Here is a 23,849-nt window from a genome sequence, read left to right on the forward strand (position 1 = left end):
TAAAAATAGAGATATTTAGAAAAGATGTTCTAAATAAAAAAGGTTTCAATTATGAAAAATTGTATTTTAAAATTGATTTTATTGAGTGTAAATGTTCTTGTTATTGAGGACCCAAAAATTGAGTTATGGGTTGTATGAAATCAGGCTATTTCTTTTAATATTGTGGTTTTGAACTTTCGTGAATATTACTGCCATCTGCATTTCAAACGAGAACTACAGTAGTAAGAACTGAGTGACTACTGTAAACTAAAGTGGAATAGTAACTAAAATAAATGTTATAGTACGATTTTAACTTAATAAGTGCTTTAGTTTTAAATGTAATATACAAAATAAATGTATAAAAGAAATAATATGAAAAATAGTAATGTTCAACTTCTCACGTGATATTTTTTTCACAATAGTCAGGACTATCTTCAAGGTACACTAGGTCCGTTTTATTAGGTCGTTTGAGGTCTGGGCGAGCAGGCCTCAATCTCGCTGGTCTTCTACCTCCACGTTGTGCCAGTCGTACCAACGCTGCTCCTTCGTGCAACGCGGCTAACGCTGCTCCAGCCACCCTGAATGCCGGCAGTCTTCTCCAACAGACGCGTACGCTGCATGACCCAGACATTCCTAAGACAATAAAACAATTATGTTTCAATAGACATTTAGAAAAATAAAAAGAAAAGATTATAAGTATGTATATGTAATATGGAGAACTTTAAGAAACTTAAAGTGGTAAAACTTACTAGGGACTTGGAACATCTTCTGTATTAAGATTCTGAAGAGTACAGAAAGGCATAAAGAACTACAGTAATGTTTTGAATTTGTGGAATTCTTTTACAGAGTATTTTATGACATATAAAATTCAATAAGCAATATTTTAATACAAGTCTAATAAGATTCTCTAACCTTACAATTGAAAACCTCCTTTATTCTTAAAAAGTACATTGAAATACAAGTAAATCATAAATTTGTGACTCAACACTTCCTGCTATTCATTGTTTCCTATATAAGAACGCATTAATTGTTTTAGTATCTAAAGCAAACATTTGATATCTACCTCAAGTATTCTTTATCATACTACACATGTATTTTTATTGATCCTGGTATTTCCTTATTTTTCAAACCTAATTATCAATATGAAAACTTCTAAAAAACGGACAAGGAAGAATAGCCGCTGGTTTCACGAGATTGATAAAACGAACGTCACATTCCTTCTTTTCACGGCATGCTTTGAGGCTGAAACAGGTCTCAGGAGAGATTCTTCTACCCATGAATCTGTACACGCATGAACGCAGCGAACCAACGACGAGATGTGGAGTGGGGGAAGGCAAGGGATTGGTGAAATCCTAAGTCGTTAAAGCGTGAGGAATGAAAAATAAGAGCGTAGATAGAGGACCTTATCTGTATAACACGTTAATAGCTCACCATGGCATTTGCACACGCGTTGCATTCTCGAGCGAACCGCGCGCCTGCCAGATTCGCTATCATGCTTCCTCATCAGCTGGCCAGCCAGCCCTTTTGGTCCGTGCAGCACACCCTCCTTCACGGGTTCCTCGCTACTATCAGACCATTCTCGCGAGAATTTCTCTCCGAAGTGGATGTCCTGAATGAGGAACAAAATTGGTTTTGTTATGAGGTTAGGTCTAATATGACATTAGGGCAGAGGAATTGTTTTAGTAAAAGTCGACACGATTTTTGGAGTAAACTTTCAAAAGGTGTAGCTTTGAGAAAGTAACGCAATATTTTGTAATTAAATTTTGGATAAAGCAGTGGTACTTTCTACTTTGTTTTAGGAATTTTTCGTGATGAGTATTAAAAAATCAATAGAATGCAAAAATATTGGAATGCTAGGGAAATTTGATATTTACATATTTAGTAAGTATGTTAAGGGGATAAATGTTTCATGAATATCTTAACAAGGAAAAAAGAAATATTTCTTTAAAAAAGAATAGTTATTTAAAGAGAAAAGATAAAAAGTCGATTTATCTGTGATCGAAAATGTATCTGTTTGTTAAATACAATTTTTAAACTGATTGCTAGCCCTTCATGCATCTAACTGAAACAATACACTCGTTACAGTATCGAGCAGTACTTGGATCACCGATTCCCTATACATATATGCATATATATATATATATATTCGTTCGTTAAGCGCTACTTTTATCTAACTAACTCGCAATACTCGACGGTTCGAGCACCACTCGAACCACTATTGACCTAGTAATGTATCTGCCTCTCGATGCCAACGATAAACCCACAGGAAAAAGGAAACAATAATCTCAACCAGTATACTATCAAATGCAAGATTCCATGTAATCTTCTCATCCACTTGAAAATTTCAATTTTTTCCATTTATGATCTCAAAACCTTTTAATTGTCTTGATCAACAAAAAGGGCCACAATTAGCAACGAGAGCTTCTATTGGGAATTTAAAGAAGAAAGGAACCCATTAAAATTCCCTCGATTTAGAAAAATCATAAATAACATTTTTCTTTAAAACAAACTTGTAAATGTGATAGAGTGCAAAGGATAGCATAGAGAGCATAATAGAGTCGGGTAAGTTTTTCACTTTATATTTCAAAAGCGGTATTTCAAACAATTTTAAAACTAATAGTATATAATTATATAGATAGATAGCATAGATTTTTATGCATATATGGAAAACTCGACGATGCAACATTTTGCACAGTGGGACATGGAAAATTACATTAAATGTTCAAAGCATACTATAATTTATACTAGATGAAGCAAATTTCGTTTAAATATTTTGGTAAAAATATAAATTTACATAAACATCCACAGTCTGCATATAACTTTTCCTTTTATTGTCATCTCTTCATAACCAATATTGTTTAAAATTGTTTAGACATGGCTTTTAGAATATAAGATGAAAAGACATGGCTTTTAGAATATAAGATGAAAAGCATCGCTTTTAGAATATAAGACGAAAAAATCTATTTCACCAGAAACTTTTACACACTGATATGTCTTTTGCAAACTTGCTAACGGACAGCTTTTATGCATTTAATCCTTCCCCAGTTAAGATTTAGCATTAAACCGCTTTTCCTTAAACAGGCATTGTTCGTTTGGAGGGTAAGAAATTCCAACTGAAAGCGCCAACTAACAGACGGACGACTTATCGACGAGAGGTATAACGGTGGTAGCGATATTCGTTAGCCAAGCTCGAGGCACGACAGTGTCGGCAAACATCATTATCTCGGAAATCTGTCAACGGGCTGAAGCCGTAGACGAAATGTGGTATCCCATGGGATAGAACAGCGGGGCTTGTTAAGGAATCCGTGCCCGGAACTTGGGAAAGGCCAGAGGCCGCAGAAGTGGGCGAGTGGGTAATCCCGAAGGTAAAAGCAGCGCCACTTTCCCGACACTTCCCGCTCTTCTTCCTGCCACGTGAGTTCCTCGAGAGCACGTGTCTCCCTCCTTCCGTCTCTTGCTGCTTCTTCTCTTCTTTTTTTCCCTCGGTCATCTGTCTAGCCCGCCTTTTTTTCTCGCTATACGCTCGCCTTTTCTCTGTTGTCTTTTCTCACGCTTTCCTCTCTTTGTTCCTTTCTTTTAGAATTGGAGATTTTCTGCTCTCTTGGATAGGAATTTCTGAAGAAGATTTCTTTTTGCAAAATTCTGCTTACTTTCTGTGCCTATTTTCTTTGTTGTTTTGTTCTTTCTGCTTCATTCTTATCTTTCATAAATTCTTTTTTTTATATTCTTCTACTAAATACTCTACGTTTTCTGATATCATTCTGTTTTCTCTTAAATATCTAAACAATTTTATGTTTCTCTTATCCCCATTTCACGCTCTATTTATTCCCCTTTCCCAATTCCTCCATCTCTTTGTCGTCTTTTTCTTTATAATCTCTGTAATCATTCTAATTTTCAATTCTTTTCCCTTTCCATTTCTTCTCAATTTCCGCTATCATACCTTGCACCTCTAATATAATGTTTTCTTCTCTTATCCGTTTTTCCTCTTCCCCACTCTTGCTTCTTTATAATCTTTGTAATCTTGTTAAATTACAACCTTTACTTCTTCTCATTTTCATACTTTACACCCTTTGGTACAATTCTATCCTCACTTACTTTCTTACCTCTTCTTTTTCTCTATCGCCATTTATTTCCTTTTTCTAGCTCCTCCACCCCGCTCCCATCAATTTTTTTCGTCCACGATTTGTCCTCGAGCATCGTGTCTCCAATTGCCCTCCACTTCTTCCACCCCTTTCTCCACCCATCTCTCTATTTATCCTCTATCTTACCCTCTCTCTTTCTCTTTTTCTCTCTGCACGTATTTACGTTCTCATGTGCATCGCTCACGTTCCGAGTTACGTGGCCGATATGTCCGGGCTGTGTGCGGGGGCAGGAGGTGGCGGGTTGTTGCAACTTAACAAGCTTAGCCCCCTTAATCCCCTTGTAAGCTAGCAATGTCTACAAGGGGTCAGCCGTACGCATGAAATGCATCCGTTTACAGGACGAGCTTTGTCTTCGTTCCAGGGTTAAGGTTTACGTCGACCGACCGTGCTGAGATCGAGACGACAAATTGGGGATGCCTGTGCGGGGCAGTGCTTCGCCCGTGCGCTTCAGGGGTGGCCTCTCCGTTCTACAGGGTCAACAAAATAACTAGATTCTTAGATTACTCCTTTTTTATTTGTCATTTCTATTTTTTCTTTTTAGGGTGTCTATTTATAACTATTATACAAAGCATTTAAAGATAAAATAATACAAATGACACAAGTGTTTAATCTGAGGATACTGTTGATAAAGGTAAATTTTGGAAAAGATTATTTTAGTTAGAAAGCTAGAGTTATTTTGATAAATGAAAATTTACATTTAATTTTTAATCAATTTAATTTTCATTTTGATAGATGAAAATTATACAGACGTTAGTTCAGAGAATGTTCAACCGCGTTAAAAGTTACTTCAGAAGAAATCACTAAAAATCATTTTATTAAAGGTTATTTTATTATAATTTGATAAAATTGTGGGTGAAGGTGAATTTTAAGAAAGATTATTTTATCAATGTTTATTGTAGAGAAATCTATATACTTTTAAATATTAAAATATATATTATGTATGGCTATAAAAGTTTAGAAATTTATGTATTTTTTTACAAAGTTGGACAACTTTTTTCTATTTCACTTCTGATAGCTTACAAAAATTCTTTTCAGTTTCAGATCCATATCTTTGTAGCACCCTCTACATGTTTTCTTATGAAATAATAATTTTTTAATTTGCTTCACATGAAAGAATATCTTAGAAAGAATATCTAGCGTAAAAAATGATAGCAGTCTTAAGGTCTCTAGAAAACAAAATAAAAAACGTAGTGAAATCATGAATATATAATACAACCCGTAGTCCAATTTATTCTGGATAAAACGCATTTTGATCGGCTCATTAACGACGAAAACGCTCAAGATAACGGAGATTCACCCTGTACATCATTCCCACGTTTCCCGCCCATAAACTACTAACAACACTGATTCGAAGTTAATATACTTCAGAATGAAACAGCGTTTTCCTACCCTAGTCAAGCCTCTTTCACCAAATTAACTAATTTCCACTGATTTCGGCCGACCACTTTATCAAATAATTCATATTATGCTTCAGAGATGGAATATTTTTTTCAGTATATAATAGAAATATATTTAACTTTCTACATAAATTTCTAATTTACAAAATTATTCCATTTAACATCTCTATTAAAAAATAGTCTATGCATTCAAATAAAATTCCAGTCGATAAAAGAATTCTAAGATATTTCCTAAAATTTAATGAAAAATATCTAAAGATTTCATTAAAAGAAAAATCTCACTAAATCTCAACAGAAAGTGTCAATATTTCAATTTTAATAAGTTTCCAAAATTCTTCTTAAGGAGGAAAAAGATTCATAACCTCAAACTAATTTCAACGTACAAAGAAATTGTAAAATATTTTTCAAAGTTCTATTTCCAACATTATTAAAATTTCCATTAAGTAATTAAGCTATATATTTGAAATCTATTTGTCTCGAGAAGAAAGCATAAAAAAAGCGTTGAAAGCGTTGTCGACTCTAGTGTATCAGCAGTTCCCGAGAAAAAGCTAACCACTGTTGTTCTCTGTATCGGTGAGGGGTTTGTCCCTTGCCCCCTGCACGCGGAACACGAAGAAAAGGATACTGTTACGTATACACCGGTCTGTTCTCCTCAGTCCTGAAAAGGGTGGAAAATAATCGTCGTTTGTCGGCGGAACGGAATTTCATTAAGTTCCACGGCAGCCGTTTAGATTGATTTACGATCGATACACGATAAAGTGAAAAGAAGAAAATTGATCAAGAACTCGCGAGCGACTCCGGTTTCGTGTTTCCACGAAATTGAAAACGCCGCCTTAAGCTCGCCGCTCGCGATGTAATTCGACCGTCTGCGCGCGTTGCCTCGCTTAATTAACGGACGTTGTTGCGTAAGAACCAAGAGAGGAATTCGTTAAAGTGAATCGAAATTAATTAAGTTGCCAAGGTTTTTAGAAGGGTGGAAATACTCCCGAATAAATGTTGCTTCAAGTTATGAAATTAAACCCTAGAATAATATTCTGATATATTATTAGGATGCAATTGTTTTTTGCAAGATATAATAGTATGTTTTTATACATACAGTAAATGCAATGTAATAAATGTATTTTCATATAGTTTTAAGTACCTTGTAATTTTTGTAAGAAAGAGTGGTTGTATCGTTTGTAATACAAAAAATTTAATAAACAAAATGGTAGTTTTCACGACACAAAATACACGTAGTATTAAAGACTTCAATTCTCTAAAAAGATATTGTATCGTTTATATACTATATTCTCAAGCAGTACAGAATTGCTATCATATAATCACTGAATTCTCTTCTATACTATTTGTCTCTTATCTTTTTAAATATCATGACTTATTCAAACTAAACCATTCTCTATCCTGTATCATATAAATGAAGTCTCAATAAATCAACCAATAACCTACAAGAATAAAAAGAACATTGTATCATCTCCAATTTTTAAATTAAAAATTTAATTACCAACTCATCAAAGCTTACATGTAAAATATTTCCACTTCATATATATATCATCATGTACTTTAATACTAATTTTATCAGGCTTGGTTAAATGACTGGTTTCAAAATTTAATTTAAAATTGTGCATTCATTGTTACCTCTATTGTTCATCTAACTTTATGTAAACTCTTATATTAACAAAAATCGACAAATTGATTAATCAGATAATATAAGAATTAATATAACATAAAGTTAGATGAGCAAAAGAAATAACAATGGATGTACAATCTTAAATTAAATTTTAAAACCGGTCGTTTGACCGGCCCTGGTAAGGTTAGTTTAACAGCAAGTAATATTATTAAAGATTTCTTTATAAGGAACAAGCCTAAGGAAGGTTAAAGGATAAGACGAGTCGAATTTATGGTATCATTTGCCCGCACGTTATTTTTCAAAGGAAAAGGGAATACAAATAGAGGGGAAATTACCTCGCTGCAGCCGCCCCATTGCCAATTATTCGGGTGGCGTGTTCTGACTCGGTTGTCGCACGAGCAATCGGTGAGTTCGCCCCTGGAACAGGCTCTGGTGACACTGTAAGCAACTCCCGCCGCCGATATTGCGTACACGAACGCTGCCTCGCGACTGTCTGCAAAGATGCACCGGAATTTCTCCGTTGTAGCACAAGTTTTTCCATTTTCTGCAAGCTGCTAGCGTATTTTACTCTAATAAAAAACAAAATTATACCGCTACACCTGCACCGTGGGAGGTTTAATTAAAAAAAATTATTTCTCGCTCACGGGGAAAAGATATCTTTTAATTGTTTTGGATTGCATTATGTGTTAAATATGAAATAGCTTTGGGGCTACGTGTTCCGTATTGTACGCTTCTTAACACGTAGTTAAAGTTTAAACAAAATTCCTAAGAATCTCATTTTCTCGGAGAAATACTTTAATTACCTTTATAATCATGGCTATATCTATGTTTACGTCTGTGTCTGTATCTACATACGAATTTATGTGTATTACAGTATATGCTTATATAAATATAAATTGAATATATAGTGTTATTATAGTTACTACTTTTATCCTCAGTTACCAAAAACCTACTGTCAAATCAAATTTCCATCCTGCTTCAAATACGCCAACCATAACCTCTGAATACATCCATTTTCACGTCGAACTAAAACTTCTCTTCATCTTAAGCTACCACTTTGCGAGGATCTCCTCTTACTGCGCATGCGTCTTAAGCTCTATTCCCTTCAAGACGAAGATTTTACTTACTGACTAGCATCACACCGCCGAAAATGTTGTCCGGATTTTCCGGGCTGATGGAGCAATTCCATCTGGCCGACCGAAACTGGTGCTGACATTCCTCAATGGCCAACCTCGCGCCCGCGCTGACTGCCTGAAAGTAAAAACTGTGAAAACCACGAATGGAAAAGAAAACAATTTCACATGAATATGCATACATACGAGTCTCCCAAAAACCATGCTGATCAACTTGATAAATTAAAATGCAGAGAAAAATGATAATTACAAATTACAAAGATAAATAAATTTTCGAAAATTTATCTTGGAGCTTGTGATATTTTATATATCTCTGTAATAAATAGATTTATGAAAATGTGTTAAACTCTAATTATATGTTTGTTTTGGTGAAATTGAGAACTCTTAAAAAATAGAGATCAGTTTGATTTCTGAAAGTACAATATATCGTTTCTCATTAATTGGTTGAGGATGTACAAATATGTTACGTAACTAGTATAGTAAGCTTGTAATTAGATTCGTTTAATGTTGATTCTAATATTAGAATGTAATTGAACTGGTGTCAGTGGGTGGACATGTTCTATATTAGGATCTATTGAGAATCTGTTGACGTGCAATTAGTAATCACTATCTGTAATAGCAAGTGGTTGAAATTAATACGGCTTCGATCACTGGGATTAATGCTGATTAGAAGTTGTTTGCGGAAATTGTTGTCGTCGTTGGACGATGTTAATTTAGGTTACGTGTTTGGGAGAATTAGAGAACGCTTTGTAAGTGGTAAGTGTAAAATTTGAAAAAGAGGCTTATAATTAAAACAATTACAAATAGTTGTTTTATAATAAAACTTGAAAACGGAGTTTAATAAGCTTCATCAATTTCTAACCTCAAAGTACCAAATTCCACTCATAACACCAATCACATTTCAAACAGTCACGACGAATATAAATCAATATCAACTTCATTTTCAATTTCATTTATTACACAGAAATTTTAAACAATTCTTTTGGACAATGATTGAATCAACAAACAGTATCCTCATATATACTTCCAGCGAAACTCGTAACCTGAAACCAAGTCAACTCATGGTCAGAATAAAGACCATAGAGATGGAGAAAGATAAAAAGAAAACACGTACAGCTTGATGGCCGAAATTTCGACACGAAACAAATCGAGGATCGTTCGACGTGTATCTGGTTAATCGTCCGAGGATTAAACGTCCGTCGCGGTGTCGTTATGAATATTCATAGAGTGGTCTTTTGTCGGTAAGCAAGATTTGGAAAAGCAAGGTAGTCGGCGTCGTTCAAAGAGATATATCGAGGCACGAGTTTACCTAGACACCGGTTTCTAGACGAACACTGCTTCTGCCCTGCCCCACCACGACAAGATTTGTGCATTAGGCAGAGGTAAACGCGATTTTGGGCAACATTTGACCGCTTTTTTACCGGCCATGCCATCCAACCGTCGCAGGCTGCGACAGATTGCCAAAGACTTTATGTAATTGGAATTTATTTATAGTAGCATAATAACATGGATTTGATTTTTTGTATTTGATCTTAATTTCTTAGATTATATCACATTGATGTTGATACATTAATCTATAAATTAGACCAGTTCTAAAGCATACAGTTTTAATCCACTTGTTCAAAATTTATTTTCTTTCACTACAGTATAGTAAAGTAGAAAATGCAAATGAAAAACCTTTTCTCTTAAAATCTAAACTATACAAAAGCAAATTACTTGCACATTAAATTAATTACACAGTGTAAAGTTTAGCTTGCAAATGCTTTCAACTTATAAAATAGAAACTACTCAAAAATACGTCACTTAAAAATTAAATTGGGTACATAGCATAACAACTAAACTCACATCTCTCAGTTCTGTAAACCTAACACGCAAGATGCTTTTTGTCATAAATGTACCGGTGCAGGTGCTCTTCTTGGAATAAAGGTTAAAGACCCTTGGTATGGGGAGTTAATTTTAGTATGCAGGTATTATTTAGAATTTTATTACTTTTTGAGATTATAGCGTAAATTCTGTACCGTTGAATGCTGTGAGCGCTTTAATACTCGTGTATTGATATTTTTTTCATGTTGATGTGGTTATGTTAAAGTATCCCTAATAAAATGTTACTTTTCTTGTTTTTAGTGAATTCTTGTGCTCGGTGTTGGTTTTTAATGAACGTAGAATTAAATGGTACAAGGAGAAAGTCGAAGCAAATGGTCGGATAAGGTTTGACGTTGTTGGTTGGAATTTTTAAATGAGTGTGTTTCACTTTATAGCATTTGAAGTAATATATGTATAATTAAGTACTTTTAGTAGCAATTAAGGAGTTTGTAATTGTACAATTTCAATTTTTTAGGACACGCAAATTTCTGATTCCTGTTAAAGGGAATTTTTCTTTTTGGAGGAACAATGAAATAATTTAAATAATTTGGTCATTTATTAAAATGGACGTATTTCGTGATTATTAAAAATCTGAGTATTCGTTAAAATTGTAGAATATCTTCACATAGTAGAAATTTAAACGTGCTCGTTTCAAAATTTCAGCTAAATATTTGCTCAAAATTTCACGGTGTTTAATATTTTCTCATAAGAAATATATTTATTTGAAAAACTAAATCTTCCAAAACATCTTCATTTCTAAAAGCATTACCATGCATCACGTTACACTTCTCTTAAAATCATGCTACATTTCCAGGCAATAATTCTTGAACTAAAACATAATGTACGAATTATTCTTGGCCTAAACGCTCTGAATAATGTTTCTACTCGGTATCTCAAACAAATCTTCCACTAAATTTGTTTGAAATAACTGAAATACCATCTCGTAGACGTAACTTTCGCAAACATTTGGAATATTCGGCTGTTTCAAACTAATTTACAACGGCAGAAACAGAGTTTCACGGAGATCCAAGGCTCGATCCAAGATCAGAGAATTCGCGACTTCATTTACCGACTGCGAGGCGTCTCGAAAGGAGGTCGTGTAGGGTTCACTGAAGACCCTGACTGTTCCAGAGCTCGAGTATTAAATATTGCAGGCGCGGCAAACGAAAGCTACAACTCGACCGCTGCATTCCGGGAGTTCTTTAGAATCGTGCGAATTCACCGGTGCGCTCGCGCCATTTTCCACCGACGCTCAATTTTCCCCTTCGCGATCCCGGATCATTTTTTTATCCCTCTACATCACCGTAGAACTTGAAACACATGTATCCACATGTGTGTTTACACCTTTCTAAATTTTATTTCAATTTATTTCTTCTATCTATATTCTTCTAATCTATATCTCTTTACATTTTGTTTTCATTTCTTTTGATGCGTGTGTTTATATCTTTCCATATTTTGTTTTAAGCGAGTATTGTGTTATACAGGGTGGTTGGTAACTGGTGGTTGGTACAAACGGAAAGGGGGTGATTCTAGGCGAAAAAAGAAGTCGAAAATATAGAATAAAAATTTTTTTTATTTTTTTCTTTTAAATTTTTCCATCGAGACAACGATCTACAGTGAGATCCGTTGTAACGAGACGCGATAAAGTGCACGCGTACCGAGCGAAAATTCAAAGTCGATTTTCTCGAAAACAAAGCCTCGAACGAAAAATTTGTATTCTATATTTTCGACTTCTTTTTTCGCGTAGAATCACCCCCTTTCCGCTTGTACCACCAGTTACCAACCACCCTGTATATTATTGTGTTATATGTTATGTTACGTTATATATATTATATTTGTTTTCAAACGCAATTAAACGTTATTATATTATGTTGTATTATTATTATTACGTATACTACATTTGTGTCTAATGTAAGCTATAAGAAACAGTCGCGAAGAAATGCTAGAATAATTATTTTTAAAATAAGAAAATGTATATTAAGGAAACTAATCCGGTACGCTAAGGAAGCTTTTTCCAATAAACGTAAGATCTGATATACAATAAATTATTGTATTATTATTATGTAGTATCATGGATGAGGGGGCTAAAGGGGATGAGGGGAAGAGGACAATAAACGAATTAACAGCAGTACGAGTTGAGATGTCAAAGAGTGTGGATTGCGTTGATAAGAGTCGTTGATTAATTATTTAGTTGTGTTGATTATTATACGTTTGCTGCGATTAGTTCATGTTTAACGAACATTATTTTCTGTTCAATTAACACCCGTTCAATCCACTTATCATTAACAAACTAACTATAGTAGTTACGATACTAGAATTATTATTATTTATTACCATATTTATTTATTATTTCTTCATCTGAAGAAAGTTTAATTTGAATGTGTTAGAAGATGAAGAATTAATAGAAAAACATAATATAATAACAGAATACCAAAAGAATTCGAGAAAATAAATGTATGGAATAGCTATCATCATAGAAATTGAAAAAGAAAGCGTCCGAGGAAAAGGTCGAACGTCCCTGTAACATTTAATTGTCCATGACCTCCCTTTTACGTATGCATATTTAATGACACGGTTCAATGCGAAATTATGCTATTCGCCCCTTAACGATGCTGTACATTTTTTCGTTTTTGATTTTTCCATCTTCGAAAATTAAATGCTTCGCACGTGTATTTAGGTTTCACACAAAATTATACTTTCGGTTCACCTTAACGACAAAATTCGATGGCGGTAACACAGAGAAACTGTTATTATTACTAAAATCTTATGGTTTTTATGTCTCTCGGGAATCAATTTTGGAAAGTAAAGAAATCCTTGAAAAATTCATCCTTATACGCTATTATATCGAGAATGTTTAATTCATCACCTAATTAGCGTTAGATAACGTAAAGAAAAATTTGCTGGAACGAAAAATATGTGCAGCAAAATGCTCACTCTGCCACTGATTCACTTATGGCAATATTATCTAAACTTTAACTTCTTCATGCAAATCCCCTCCATTTTAGTGTCTTCGGTATAAGTTTTACGCTATAGCTGCCAATAGTTCGACTTTTAAGGAAAAAAGAGGAAAAGAATCTAAAATTGATTTTCCACTAGTATCCTGTTAAACAAAGGAGCAGAGTGTAAAAATCGTATAGACAATATCACAAACGATTAACCAACAGCGTATTAAATTAAAAAAAAGAGAATTAAGGGGGTATTCTGGTCTAGAGGCATGAATCTCGGGCGATTTTTGAAGCTCTGTACAAGCGAAACAAAAAATATTTTTGCTATCCTTCTTTTTAGCGTTTGTTTATTGATATTTCGAGATTACGTAAAAAATTCACTGAAAAAAAAGCTCAATATTTAAAAAGTTACGAGCTGGCAAAGTGGGTGCTGCCAAGAAAATGGGGTGTCGTGGCGTGCATGATATCAACCCTTCTGGTCATTTGAAACAAAGAAAGCGAACAGATTCTTAATTAGTATGGATGCCGCTATCGTCTGAATCTTGGAAAAGTCAATGCAACATTTTTTCACAAAATGACGGCCGTTTGAAAAAAAATTTCTTATTTCGCACGTTTCTTTGACAATTCCGAACGTTTAAAAAAATAGTAATATTAAAGATTTTGAGCTGAGCGTGGTCCGGACGATAGAGGAGTATATAAGGAATATTCAGACCAAATTTTAAATAAATCGGTTCGTTAGAACTTGAGATATCGTGCACGCCAACTCGAAAAAAGTAGTTTCGAGAAAAACGCGTTTAAAGTTTTGAGACAAGTTTACTCGGACAACGTCTACCGTCTACTGTTCATTTGTTCCGGTCGGACCGAAGCAGATGCTGCGTCACAAAAATGGCTGTAACTCATAAAATAGTTGAAATTTTGAAAAATCCTTTTAAGGGCATATTCTTGAATGTCTAAACTTTGTAAATATGAAAAAGAATTTTCGATTTTTTTAAATTTCTAGACCAGAATACCCCCTTAGAAAACATAAAAGTGACAAAAAAAGAATCTAAAATTGATTTCTCACTAGTTCTCTGTTGAAAAATTCGCAGAGCGTAAAGATCATACGGTCAATATCACAAATGCTTGGCCAATAAAATTCTGATCTACGCAAAAAAATGAAATTGAAAAAAAAGAACGAAAAACGATCAAAAGCCTGATTTCTCGTTGATTCTCCACTGGAAAATTGGTAAAAAGATGTGTAAAGATTGTACGAACAATATCAAAAGTGTTTGATCAATTAAGAAACTAACCTAAAAAAAAGAACGTTTAAAAAAAATAAAAATAAGATAAGTATGGGGAAAAAATGGAATATTGATTTCTCATCGGTCCTCCTTTGAAAAATCGACAAAGTGTAAAGATCGTGCGGACAATGTCGTAAACGTTCGGCCAACAGGCCGCACGGAGGGCCGGCGAATCGAATTAGCCGCGTGCTTCCCCGGCCATTAATCCGAACGGTGAAGGAGAGAGGTTGCCCCTGCCGTGAGGTAAATACCTGCAGGACTGGAGGCGAGCGGGAGCATATCGCCTGCTGCTTCGCGGTCAGGTGCACACTCTTGCAGTTCTTTTCGGCACTTGCCGGCCCGATCACACCCGCGCCAACGATCTGCGCTTGACCATCGCCACCGCTTCCAGAACTTGATCCGCTATTCAGCCGTGGCTCAACACCCAGATACCTGAAACAATCCCGGAAGCAGCAACCATTATTGTTATTATCCTTCGATTTCTTACGCGAACCTTCTTACGAAATCTCAATCAACTTATAGTGATAGATTTACGGAAATACTTATGTAAGTTGGAATTGATCAGAAGTGAGGTTAGGTTGAAGTTTCATAAACGTAATATTAAAATTACCAAATTGCTTGATATAAAAGTCGAATAAAATACTAACTAATTTATTATACGTATAGGTTTATGAAGATATTTATGTAAGTTGAAAGAGAAGATGGAATGTGAGGTTAGAATAGGGTTAGGTTGGGGTTAGGTACAGATTTAGTAAGTTTAATATTAGGACTATCAAATAGATGATAATTGTCATAAAATCTTAATCAAAATTATCGTATTAGTCGCAGCTTCACGAAAATATTTATATTAGTTGGAATGGAAGATGAGATGTGAGGATGAGTTACAGATTTAATGAAGTTAACGTTAGAATTATCAACGTATGTTAATGTAACGGGTTTTATATACTTTTTGCATTTACAAAAAATTAATTCAGGCAGTCAATGCAAGCTTCGAGTAAAAGGAAAATATTATTTTGAAAATTATCATTTAAAAAATCCAGTATATCTATATAGATTAATATTGTTCCTCTATCATTCTCGAATCACGGAATTTCCTTCTCCCCACTCTCATGTCATATATTACTTGCCCACCCTGTATTTTCACGAAGCATAGAGGACAGCTACTCGGTAGCCTCGCTCGTACCGAGGCTACCCACAAAGGAACTCTCGCCGTGACGAACCACCTATAATTAGAGCAGGTATTCGAGTGAAAATTATAGAGGGGAAAAGGACGAAGGGCAACAGCTAAGGGTAACCGATGCCCGACGATATAAGAGGATCCGCAAGAACCGACAACAGGGATTGTCTACGTCGTAACATGAGACAAGAAGACTTAACTTTCCTATCACGTGAATCACATGAATGTTCAAGAATCTTGCTAGTAAAAGTTATTAATTGTTTTCAATGTAAATGAAATTTTTTAATATTAATATTATATAATATTTATATTGGTAATTACAAATTTGAAGTAGCGACGTAAAATATAGAATTTTATTGAACATTATATTTCCATATTAGTATTAAATATTTTTTTGTCAAAATAAATTGAATGCATGTATTTCGGTTCATTGCGAGGAAAACATTTCGATATAATATGTTTCATAACCTCAAATTCATAGTAGCGACTTTAAACATTACATTTCGTTAAAAAATATATTACCTCAGTTCATTATTGAAAGAATACTTCGATACAAATTTATATCAGTAATCATGTATACATATTCGCTATAATGACCTAAAGCTTTCGATCTTTTGATCCGAATTTATATCGAAAGAAGTATTTTAATAATTCTCCAATATGATTTTCCAAGTTTATATTTCTCCATAAATGTCCTATTAACTATTTAACTATTATACTTACGAACGGCGATATATTTACTTGCTACAAAGGGTTTGGTTAGGGATAAAATGCTACATGAACCGGCGGCATTTTTTTCTGCGGCGTTCATCTCCCGAAAAGTTCACGGCACCTGGGTGAAAGCGTACAAGGAATCAAAGAGGCGTGTACACGGTATATCTCAGAGAAAGCGTGTCGAATTTAATTCCTCGTAAAGCTCCATTAATTTACGGGTGGCCGCAAAGAGATCCAACATGTCCGATCATCCGGCTCAATTATCGAATTTATTTAATGCCGGCCACTCGTAATGAGTACCTGCGTGCAAAGACCTATATTCTGGTGCAGACGCGCGAAAATATCCTGTCTTCCCTATCCCTATACTCAATATATACCACATGTAGGGAGAACGATTGGTTGACTTCTCGCTTGCAATTAACTTTACTGAGAAAGATCAGTTCGACGTTTTAAGGAGCGTACCTACCAGCAAACATATTCACGAACAATGCAATATCTTTGCATAATAGTAACAGGTTTGATGATAAACAAGTGAAATTTTTCAAGGGAATTGTAAAAATCACAAATTATTTGAAAATTGTAAGAGACTGTAGAAAAGAGATTCCTAACCTATTTTGCTTGTAACTTGTCAATATACCTATGATGTAATATTATTAGTTGATAAATTATTATAATGTAATAGTATGAGTTAATAAAATATTATACAAGAAAGCTTCGTACTTACTTCAGTATCGAATTTAAGTAAATTTAAAAAATACAGATAAATTTTAGACTTTATATATACTAATCCAGTATAATCCTAAATAACAGCAGAGGAAGGATTAGTTACAAAAAAAAAGTAAATAAAAGTAAATAAAAAAGAGTCTAGAAGTTCGGAAACGTTCCCTGCCTCTCGTTAATCGCGGCGTTGTAAGAAGAAAAAAACAGGAAATATAGGAAAAAAAAGAAAGAATAGAAGTGGTCCTGTCATTTTCTATTATTTTTCAAAGGTTGCCCCCCTTCGGAGCATAGGTAGCGGTCGTTTAGGCGGTAAATCTTAATGAGAATCGAGGGTGTGGCCTTGGCCGGGCCCGGGAACGATGATTGCAACCCCGTGGGCAACGTTTAAGGGAACGGGTCGTCGCGTCAACTTCTACACGTACGACACACGCCGAGGGAGTGACCAATTCTCGTGCGGACGCGCCTTCGAGCTTCCTTAATGCGAGTTTGAGAAGATTTTAATCTGCCCACGAACTCGATTACTCCCGAAGCGCCTGGCTACTCGGAATTACAGATGCGGTCTAAAGGGAAGATAAGTCAGTGTTGCTATTAATCCTTTGGGATAATTTATCTCTTATTTAAGTTAACCTCTTTCTCTCATACTTTTCATACTGATATTTACATTCATGTCTTTGATATTTTTGCAATGCTGCGTATCTTTCCCTCTTTTGCTTCTTGGGCTAAGTGGAATACGTGGTGGACTTTACGAGCTGGTTTATACAATAACGAGACGAGTTGATACTTGTGCCGTTAAATGTATTTTTAAATATACAGGGTGGTTGGTAACTGGTGGTACAAGCGGAAGGAGGTGATTCTACGCGAAAAAAGAAGTCGAAAATATAAAGTAAAATTTTTTCGTTTGAGGCTTTGTTTTCGAGAAAATCGACTTTGAATTTTCGCTCGGTACGCGTGCGGTACGTTATAACGGATCTCACTGTACATCGTTGTCTCCATGGAAAAATTAAAAAAAAAAAAATTAAAAAAGAATTTTTATTCTATATTTTCGATACTTCCTTTTTCGCGTAGAATCACCCCGTTTCCGCTTGTACCACCAGTTACCAACCACCCTGTATAGTACAGAATACAGAGTCAATTGTCGTTCGCTCAAAGTCACTCGGTAGAAGAATGTTCAATATTCGTACGCTAGGTAACGCTTACGTTCGCTCGATACTAATTGTCCTAAAGATCGTGTTCGTTTATTTATATTGGTCTGGGGAGTACCGGGAAGTTTAAATTCGACTTCGGTTGACGGTTGCACGTAGCGGCGATATTGTTTTGTCCGGAGTTTGTTTATCGTTACGTTTCGTACGTCAAGACGGTGTCAATGTCCCGAGGCAAAACAACATGAGTCGCTCTCGATTCGCATCGTCTTCTGACTCATGTGCCGCTACAAATATGTAAAATGATATTTTTCACTGCAGATAAAAAGAAATATTTATTGAGAAATTCAGTCAATATTTAAATTTTACTTTTCCCGATTCTACTTCCCTGTTTTAACTTCGTAGAATGTTTAAAAACTCGTTTCAAATTAAGCAACCACATTTCCTAAATACACATTTTTTGATCCGCTAGCAATGTTCACCTTCTCTTTTAAGTCACCAAAAATTATACTAAGTCGATTAATCATAAACAAAATTTCTTCCTTTGACTTCCTCGAATTTCCTACTACTACCATTTCGAATGAAACAATCACAGCATTTCTCGAATCTCTTCCTACCACTGATATTAATTCCTTATAAGAATTTATGCTCTCAAAAAAACCAGTACCACGTTCCATCACCACGAAACCTCTTTCTAATCACCACCGTATCCTCCGCCAGCAATTTCAATCTCTAGCGCGGAAATCACATGAGTCATCTAACGAGGCTGACCGCTGCAACGGCGTAGGAGCGTTTATTATTTGTTTGCGCGCCAAACTCCTCGACTAGCTTCCATACCTATTTCGGATTTGTTTGACCACGGTTTACGGCTCTCTTTCACTGACCTCTTCCCACCACCCTTCCACCCCCACAACGAAATCACGCTATTTAATATTTAAAGTTTATGGAAATGGAAAAATATCTGTAGCCATAATTATCGATAATTGTCATCGATATAAATATTTTTATTTAACAAGATCTGAAATAGAGTGAGCCAAAGTCCAAGTACTATTGTATGTTATACAATGTTACGAAAGATCATAAAACACGAAATTATAGGGACGAAGGAAGTGTCCTACATGTACGTATAGTGTACTGGCATCATCGACGAGAAGATCATCCCAGTCATTTGGAGTATCGATGTTTATGAAAAGGCTAAGCCGATGGTTAAATAGAAGATTTTGTTGGTCGGCTACCCTTAAATACGTGTTAGTCGCGCAATATTGCAATCAATAGGCGGTTGGCGATATGGTTCGGGTGGCCGGCTCTTATGGGGAAAAGGTATCGACGGTTCATCGACTAACGCGGTCAAGGTTAGATAGACGAGAGACGGAGGAAGATAAATACACACATATATATATATACATAAATGGTTGTAGGAATGTAGATAGAGATTTTGCAAGAATCCTCGATCTAAAGAATTCTTAGAATGAATTCGTGGAACGAATTTACGATGCAGTGTGTACATTACGATGTAATTTACATAGCGTGATACATGGAATTTACAATATACTGAAACAAAGATCTAAAATTTAAGGAATATTTTAAAGAAGAAATTCTAGTGCAACTATGATTATAATGTATAAGTACATGCATGGAATTTACAATATATTAGATAAAAGATTTGAAAAGTTATCAGTTTAGGGTCTAGGGAATTTTTTTTTTCGAATTCTCAGATTCAGAAAAAATTGTCATTACTTTATAAAACATTAAATAATTTTCGTTATATATTATTTGGCAGAACAGTTTGATACAGTTTTATTAATTATTCTCATTTTAAAATTTCACAGAAAACTCAATTGTTGTCACAAACAATAATATCGAAAACCAATAACAAAGCTGAACACGTATTCCGTTTAATCGAATTCCACAGAAACAAAGCCACAAGTTTAAAAAGGATCCCTTTCCGCACAACCAATCGCAGTTGGCCGCTGAAGACGATCAAAAAACCGCAAAAACTTGATCCCGCGAGAGGACACCGTTTACCCAGACAAATCGTTCGAAATGGAATCATGGGCAAACGATACCGCGCAGGATGTCCCCGTCGCGCTAGATAACCAGCGTCGAGCGGTGGGGAAGGAGGCAAAGTGAACGAATGGAGAAAAGGATGCAACAGTCGAGTGCACACTCTGTTCGGGATAAGGTCTCGCGGTGAGCTACGGATATTCGAGATGGTTAGAGAATAAAGAACCGACCAAAGGAAAAAAGTAATGGAAAAGAATGAAACTATAATTGAAAAATGAACAGGGCAAGGCAAACAGATTAACATGTATGAATAACAGATAGGTTAGATGCAACATGTATGAGCTGCAATCAAGGTGCAATCTGATTTTGCCATCAACGAAGTGAATCAATTGAATTGAAATCATGTAAGGATATGTTGGAAAAGATGAAACTAAAATGTGAAAAAGAGGTACATGGGACAAAATAAGCAAGTTTGGTTATATTATATTATAACTTATAATGCAACATATATATGGACTGCAATCTGCACTTGCAATTTGTTTGAATTGGAACCACATACATACATACTGACATTCATTTTTCATTCTCTATTAGTTTTGTCTACATTGTCTACAGTCCATATTTTAGGAAGAGGATTAACATGGCAATTTTGATGATATATAGATGTACAGCACACATATTATATACTATATCACAACATAAATTTGTTGTATGCTAACTAAATATGTTGAACGCTAATTGGAGATTTGTTTCACTCTCTGAATATTATACTAAATACTTTACATTGAATATCTTTTAGGAAGGAGATTAACATGGCAATTTTGATGATATGTAGATGTACAGTACACATATTATATACTAAATCATAACATAAATTTGTTGTATGGTGGTTATCTAGGAATAAATTATGAACGTTCAGGCAAACTCAAGTTTTTCTGATCTCAATAAGAGAAGTGAACGCTAATTGGAGATCTGTTTCACTCTCTGAATATTACACCAAATACTTTACATTGAATATCTTTTGTACATCTTTACGCATTTAATTTTCCTGTAAATACAATAACATCTACCGCCCATCAATAATATTTTACATCCTAACCTCTTCAAAAAGTCACACAACAAATCTTATAACACAATTAATTACAATACCATTTCATACCATAATAGGTACATTACAGATAAACTACGGATTTTTAGACTAAATTTAGAGGCACAAAAATCTACAGACCGTATATGATCTAGAAAAATAATAAGATATCCAATGCTCTGTCCAAAGTATTCTTTATAATTTTTATTGGATGAAACAAATTTCTATGTAAGTTTCATTTCTTTAATCCTGTTCATAAAAGCATAAAACTGTATAAAAATTTGCAGTCTAATTCTAAATAAAGTAACCAATCTCAATCTAATCTAAATTATCAATTGTTCAGGTGCACAAGATTAGGTGATTCACCCAGAGTACAAAGAAAGGGTGGAGGTGGGGTTAAGGTAAGTACATATAGGAGGAAGGAGAATAATAATTCGACAAAGCGGCGGTCGGAAAGAAAGAAATCCATATTCAGATCCGATGATGTATCCGGGGCCGCGAGAGGGCTGCTCCCCATTCAAAGGGGAGGAGGTAAAGGGAAGCAAGCCTGTGGAAGAGGAAAGGAAGGAGGAAGCCGCGTGAACGTGTACTAGGTCCCACCACTACTATACTCACCTCACCCTTTTCACATCTTTCTTCTCTTTTTCTATCTTTCTCTGTTCGTACAGAGAGTATATGCCGCGTTTTGCCTTTATCATCGGCGGCGGCGGCAAACCCTTAGCCGCGCCACGATTATGATTCCGATTATTATGATTATGATTATGATTATGATTATTATGATTATTGTTAGGTGGAGGTATCGCGTTGCCGTCACGGGCACGTCGACCCATGCTTTGTCCACGTGACAGCGATAGGGCCCATTTATGTCGAGAACACACACTCCACGCCGACGTTATAATGGAGGATAAATCCAGCCGAAAAGACCACAATACATACATCGTTCTGTCGTAGCATTAACCGGTAAGCTACCGGATATTATCGGTTCTATGTGGATGGTTTTATATATTTCTGTACGTACGTTTGGATGTGTATGTATATAACGTAAATTGTATAGTATAGGGAATGTAATATTTTTAGCATGGCGTGATGGAAGAAAAGTTTTAGGTTAGCTGTTCTACTTGGTATTTTCATTTTTATTTTACGCCTTTAATATTTTCATTGACAACTTTTGTTTTGTGTTTACACGTCATTTTTACTGTATTTTTTAGACATCCTAGTTGGGAATTCCTTCTTTCAAATTCTTAAAGTATTAATCGATTCCTTTTTACCAAAGAAATATTTAATTCTGTTGAAGATTCTTAAGACATCGGTGCATTCGCAAGAAATTCAAACTTCAACTAGCTTTGTTCAAGACTCTTTCTAGAAAATTTCTAGAAAATCCAGATACTGCTTAAAAAATAATGAAACTAATAACATCTATTCCAAATTCGTATCTCATCAAAGATAGAAGCTACAATTATAATATTCTTATTTTCCAGCAAAATCCTACAAAAATCTCTGTTTCGTCTAAAAGGCGAAGGACGCACCAAACTACCAAGCGTGAGTGTATAGAGGGGTTAAAAATCCTATTCTAAAAATTCCGAGAAAATCAGCCTTCTAGAAACCATTCCTACATGAAGAAACACTCTACACCACTCGAACCAGTTCGATAACCTAACCCAGCTCCTCTCGCCATACCTATACAACCCTCTCCTTCACTCGACGCTGACGAACAACCTCGTCTACTTCATCTTCAAAGAGACAACAACCTCACTCTTCGATAGGCTGCTACTGCTAGACGGAAAAACTGTAATCGGATCCGTTTCAAGCAGAAGGAGCAGGAAACACCGAGAAGAGTTTCGAAAAGACGTCGCAAAGAGAACTAGAACCGCTACCGACGATGATCAGACAACATCTATCGTCGACGCGGTCGTAAACCGACGATACCAGACGAAAAGTCGACCGTTCGTCAGGTTGTCTGGCTAAGATTCGCTGCCGTGGTTCCGTTTACGAACCCACAGAAAGGAACGTAGATAAATACTCATGGGCGGCTCTTACAGTTTTACGACCGTGCCACGGTTCTACGTTTGCTCGCTCTATTTGGCTAACGACAATTCTGATCTGCATTTTCTCAAACCGAAACTATCCTTATCGCCCTCTGAGATTTCTCGTGGCATCTGGTGAATCGCGCGTGGAATGCGCTTGGCAACGCTTCCGCGTGTCTTTTGGCCGTTTTATTGATGGTGTACAACAAGTACTACACAGGATTACGCAATTTTGTATTTATAGAAATTCGGATATGTTAGTTTTAGTACGCGATGCAGTGTTGCAGGAATCTCCAAAGAAAATTGTTCGGTGAAATTAGAATACAGAATCCCTTGTTTTTCAATGTCTTGGATCGTATGTTTTAGGAATATTCGAATAAAATTTTAGAATTCGAATACAGGAGATTTTTAATTAATGTTTTAAGCTTAAGTATTTAAAGAATTTTGAAAAAAAAACTTGTGGAAGAATTAGGAGAAATATGGTTTTTCTTTACTTTTTGTTATTTTCTCCTTGTTGATTTCTTAAACTATGTAAACTAGACGGGTGAAATTTTGTGGGTGGGCTGTTTAAAACAATCCAGACAAATGGACATTTCTGAGCGTAACAAATGAGACATTTTT

General features: G+C 35.3%; 1 protein-coding gene and 1 long non-coding RNA gene across 2 annotated transcripts in view; one reads left to right on the forward strand and one right to left on the reverse strand.

Moving 5' to 3' along the window:
• LOC117233803 (protein Wnt-1-like) overlaps positions 1-23,849 on the reverse strand; it is a 77,527-nt gene that overhangs the window by 1,814 nt on the left and 51,864 nt on the right. The window contains exons 2-6 of the mRNA XM_033494406.1: positions 14,615-14,795; positions 8,270-8,393; positions 7,478-7,635; positions 1,411-1,588; positions 381-612 (exon numbers count right to left, since the gene is read on the reverse strand). Of these exons, the coding sequence (XP_033350297.1) occupies positions 381-612; positions 1,411-1,588; positions 7,478-7,635; positions 8,270-8,393; positions 14,615-14,795 (873 nt within the window). The remainder of the gene's footprint in view (positions 1-380; positions 613-1,410; positions 1,589-7,477; positions 7,636-8,269; positions 8,394-14,614; positions 14,796-23,849) is intronic.
• LOC117233809 lies at positions 8,690-10,659 on the forward strand. The gene is made up of 3 exons (XR_004493418.1): positions 8,690-9,031; positions 9,306-9,516; positions 9,603-10,659. It is a non-coding gene; the product is annotated as an uncharacterized LOC117233809 (long non-coding RNA).

Source organism: Bombus vosnesenskii, unplaced genomic scaffold (assembly GCF_011952255.1).
Source record: "Bombus vosnesenskii isolate JDL3184/JDL3185 unplaced genomic scaffold, Bvos_JDL3184-5_v1.1 scf7180000013299, whole genome shotgun sequence".
NCBI classification, from domain to species: Eukaryota; Metazoa; Arthropoda; class Insecta; order Hymenoptera; family Apidae; genus Bombus; species Bombus vosnesenskii.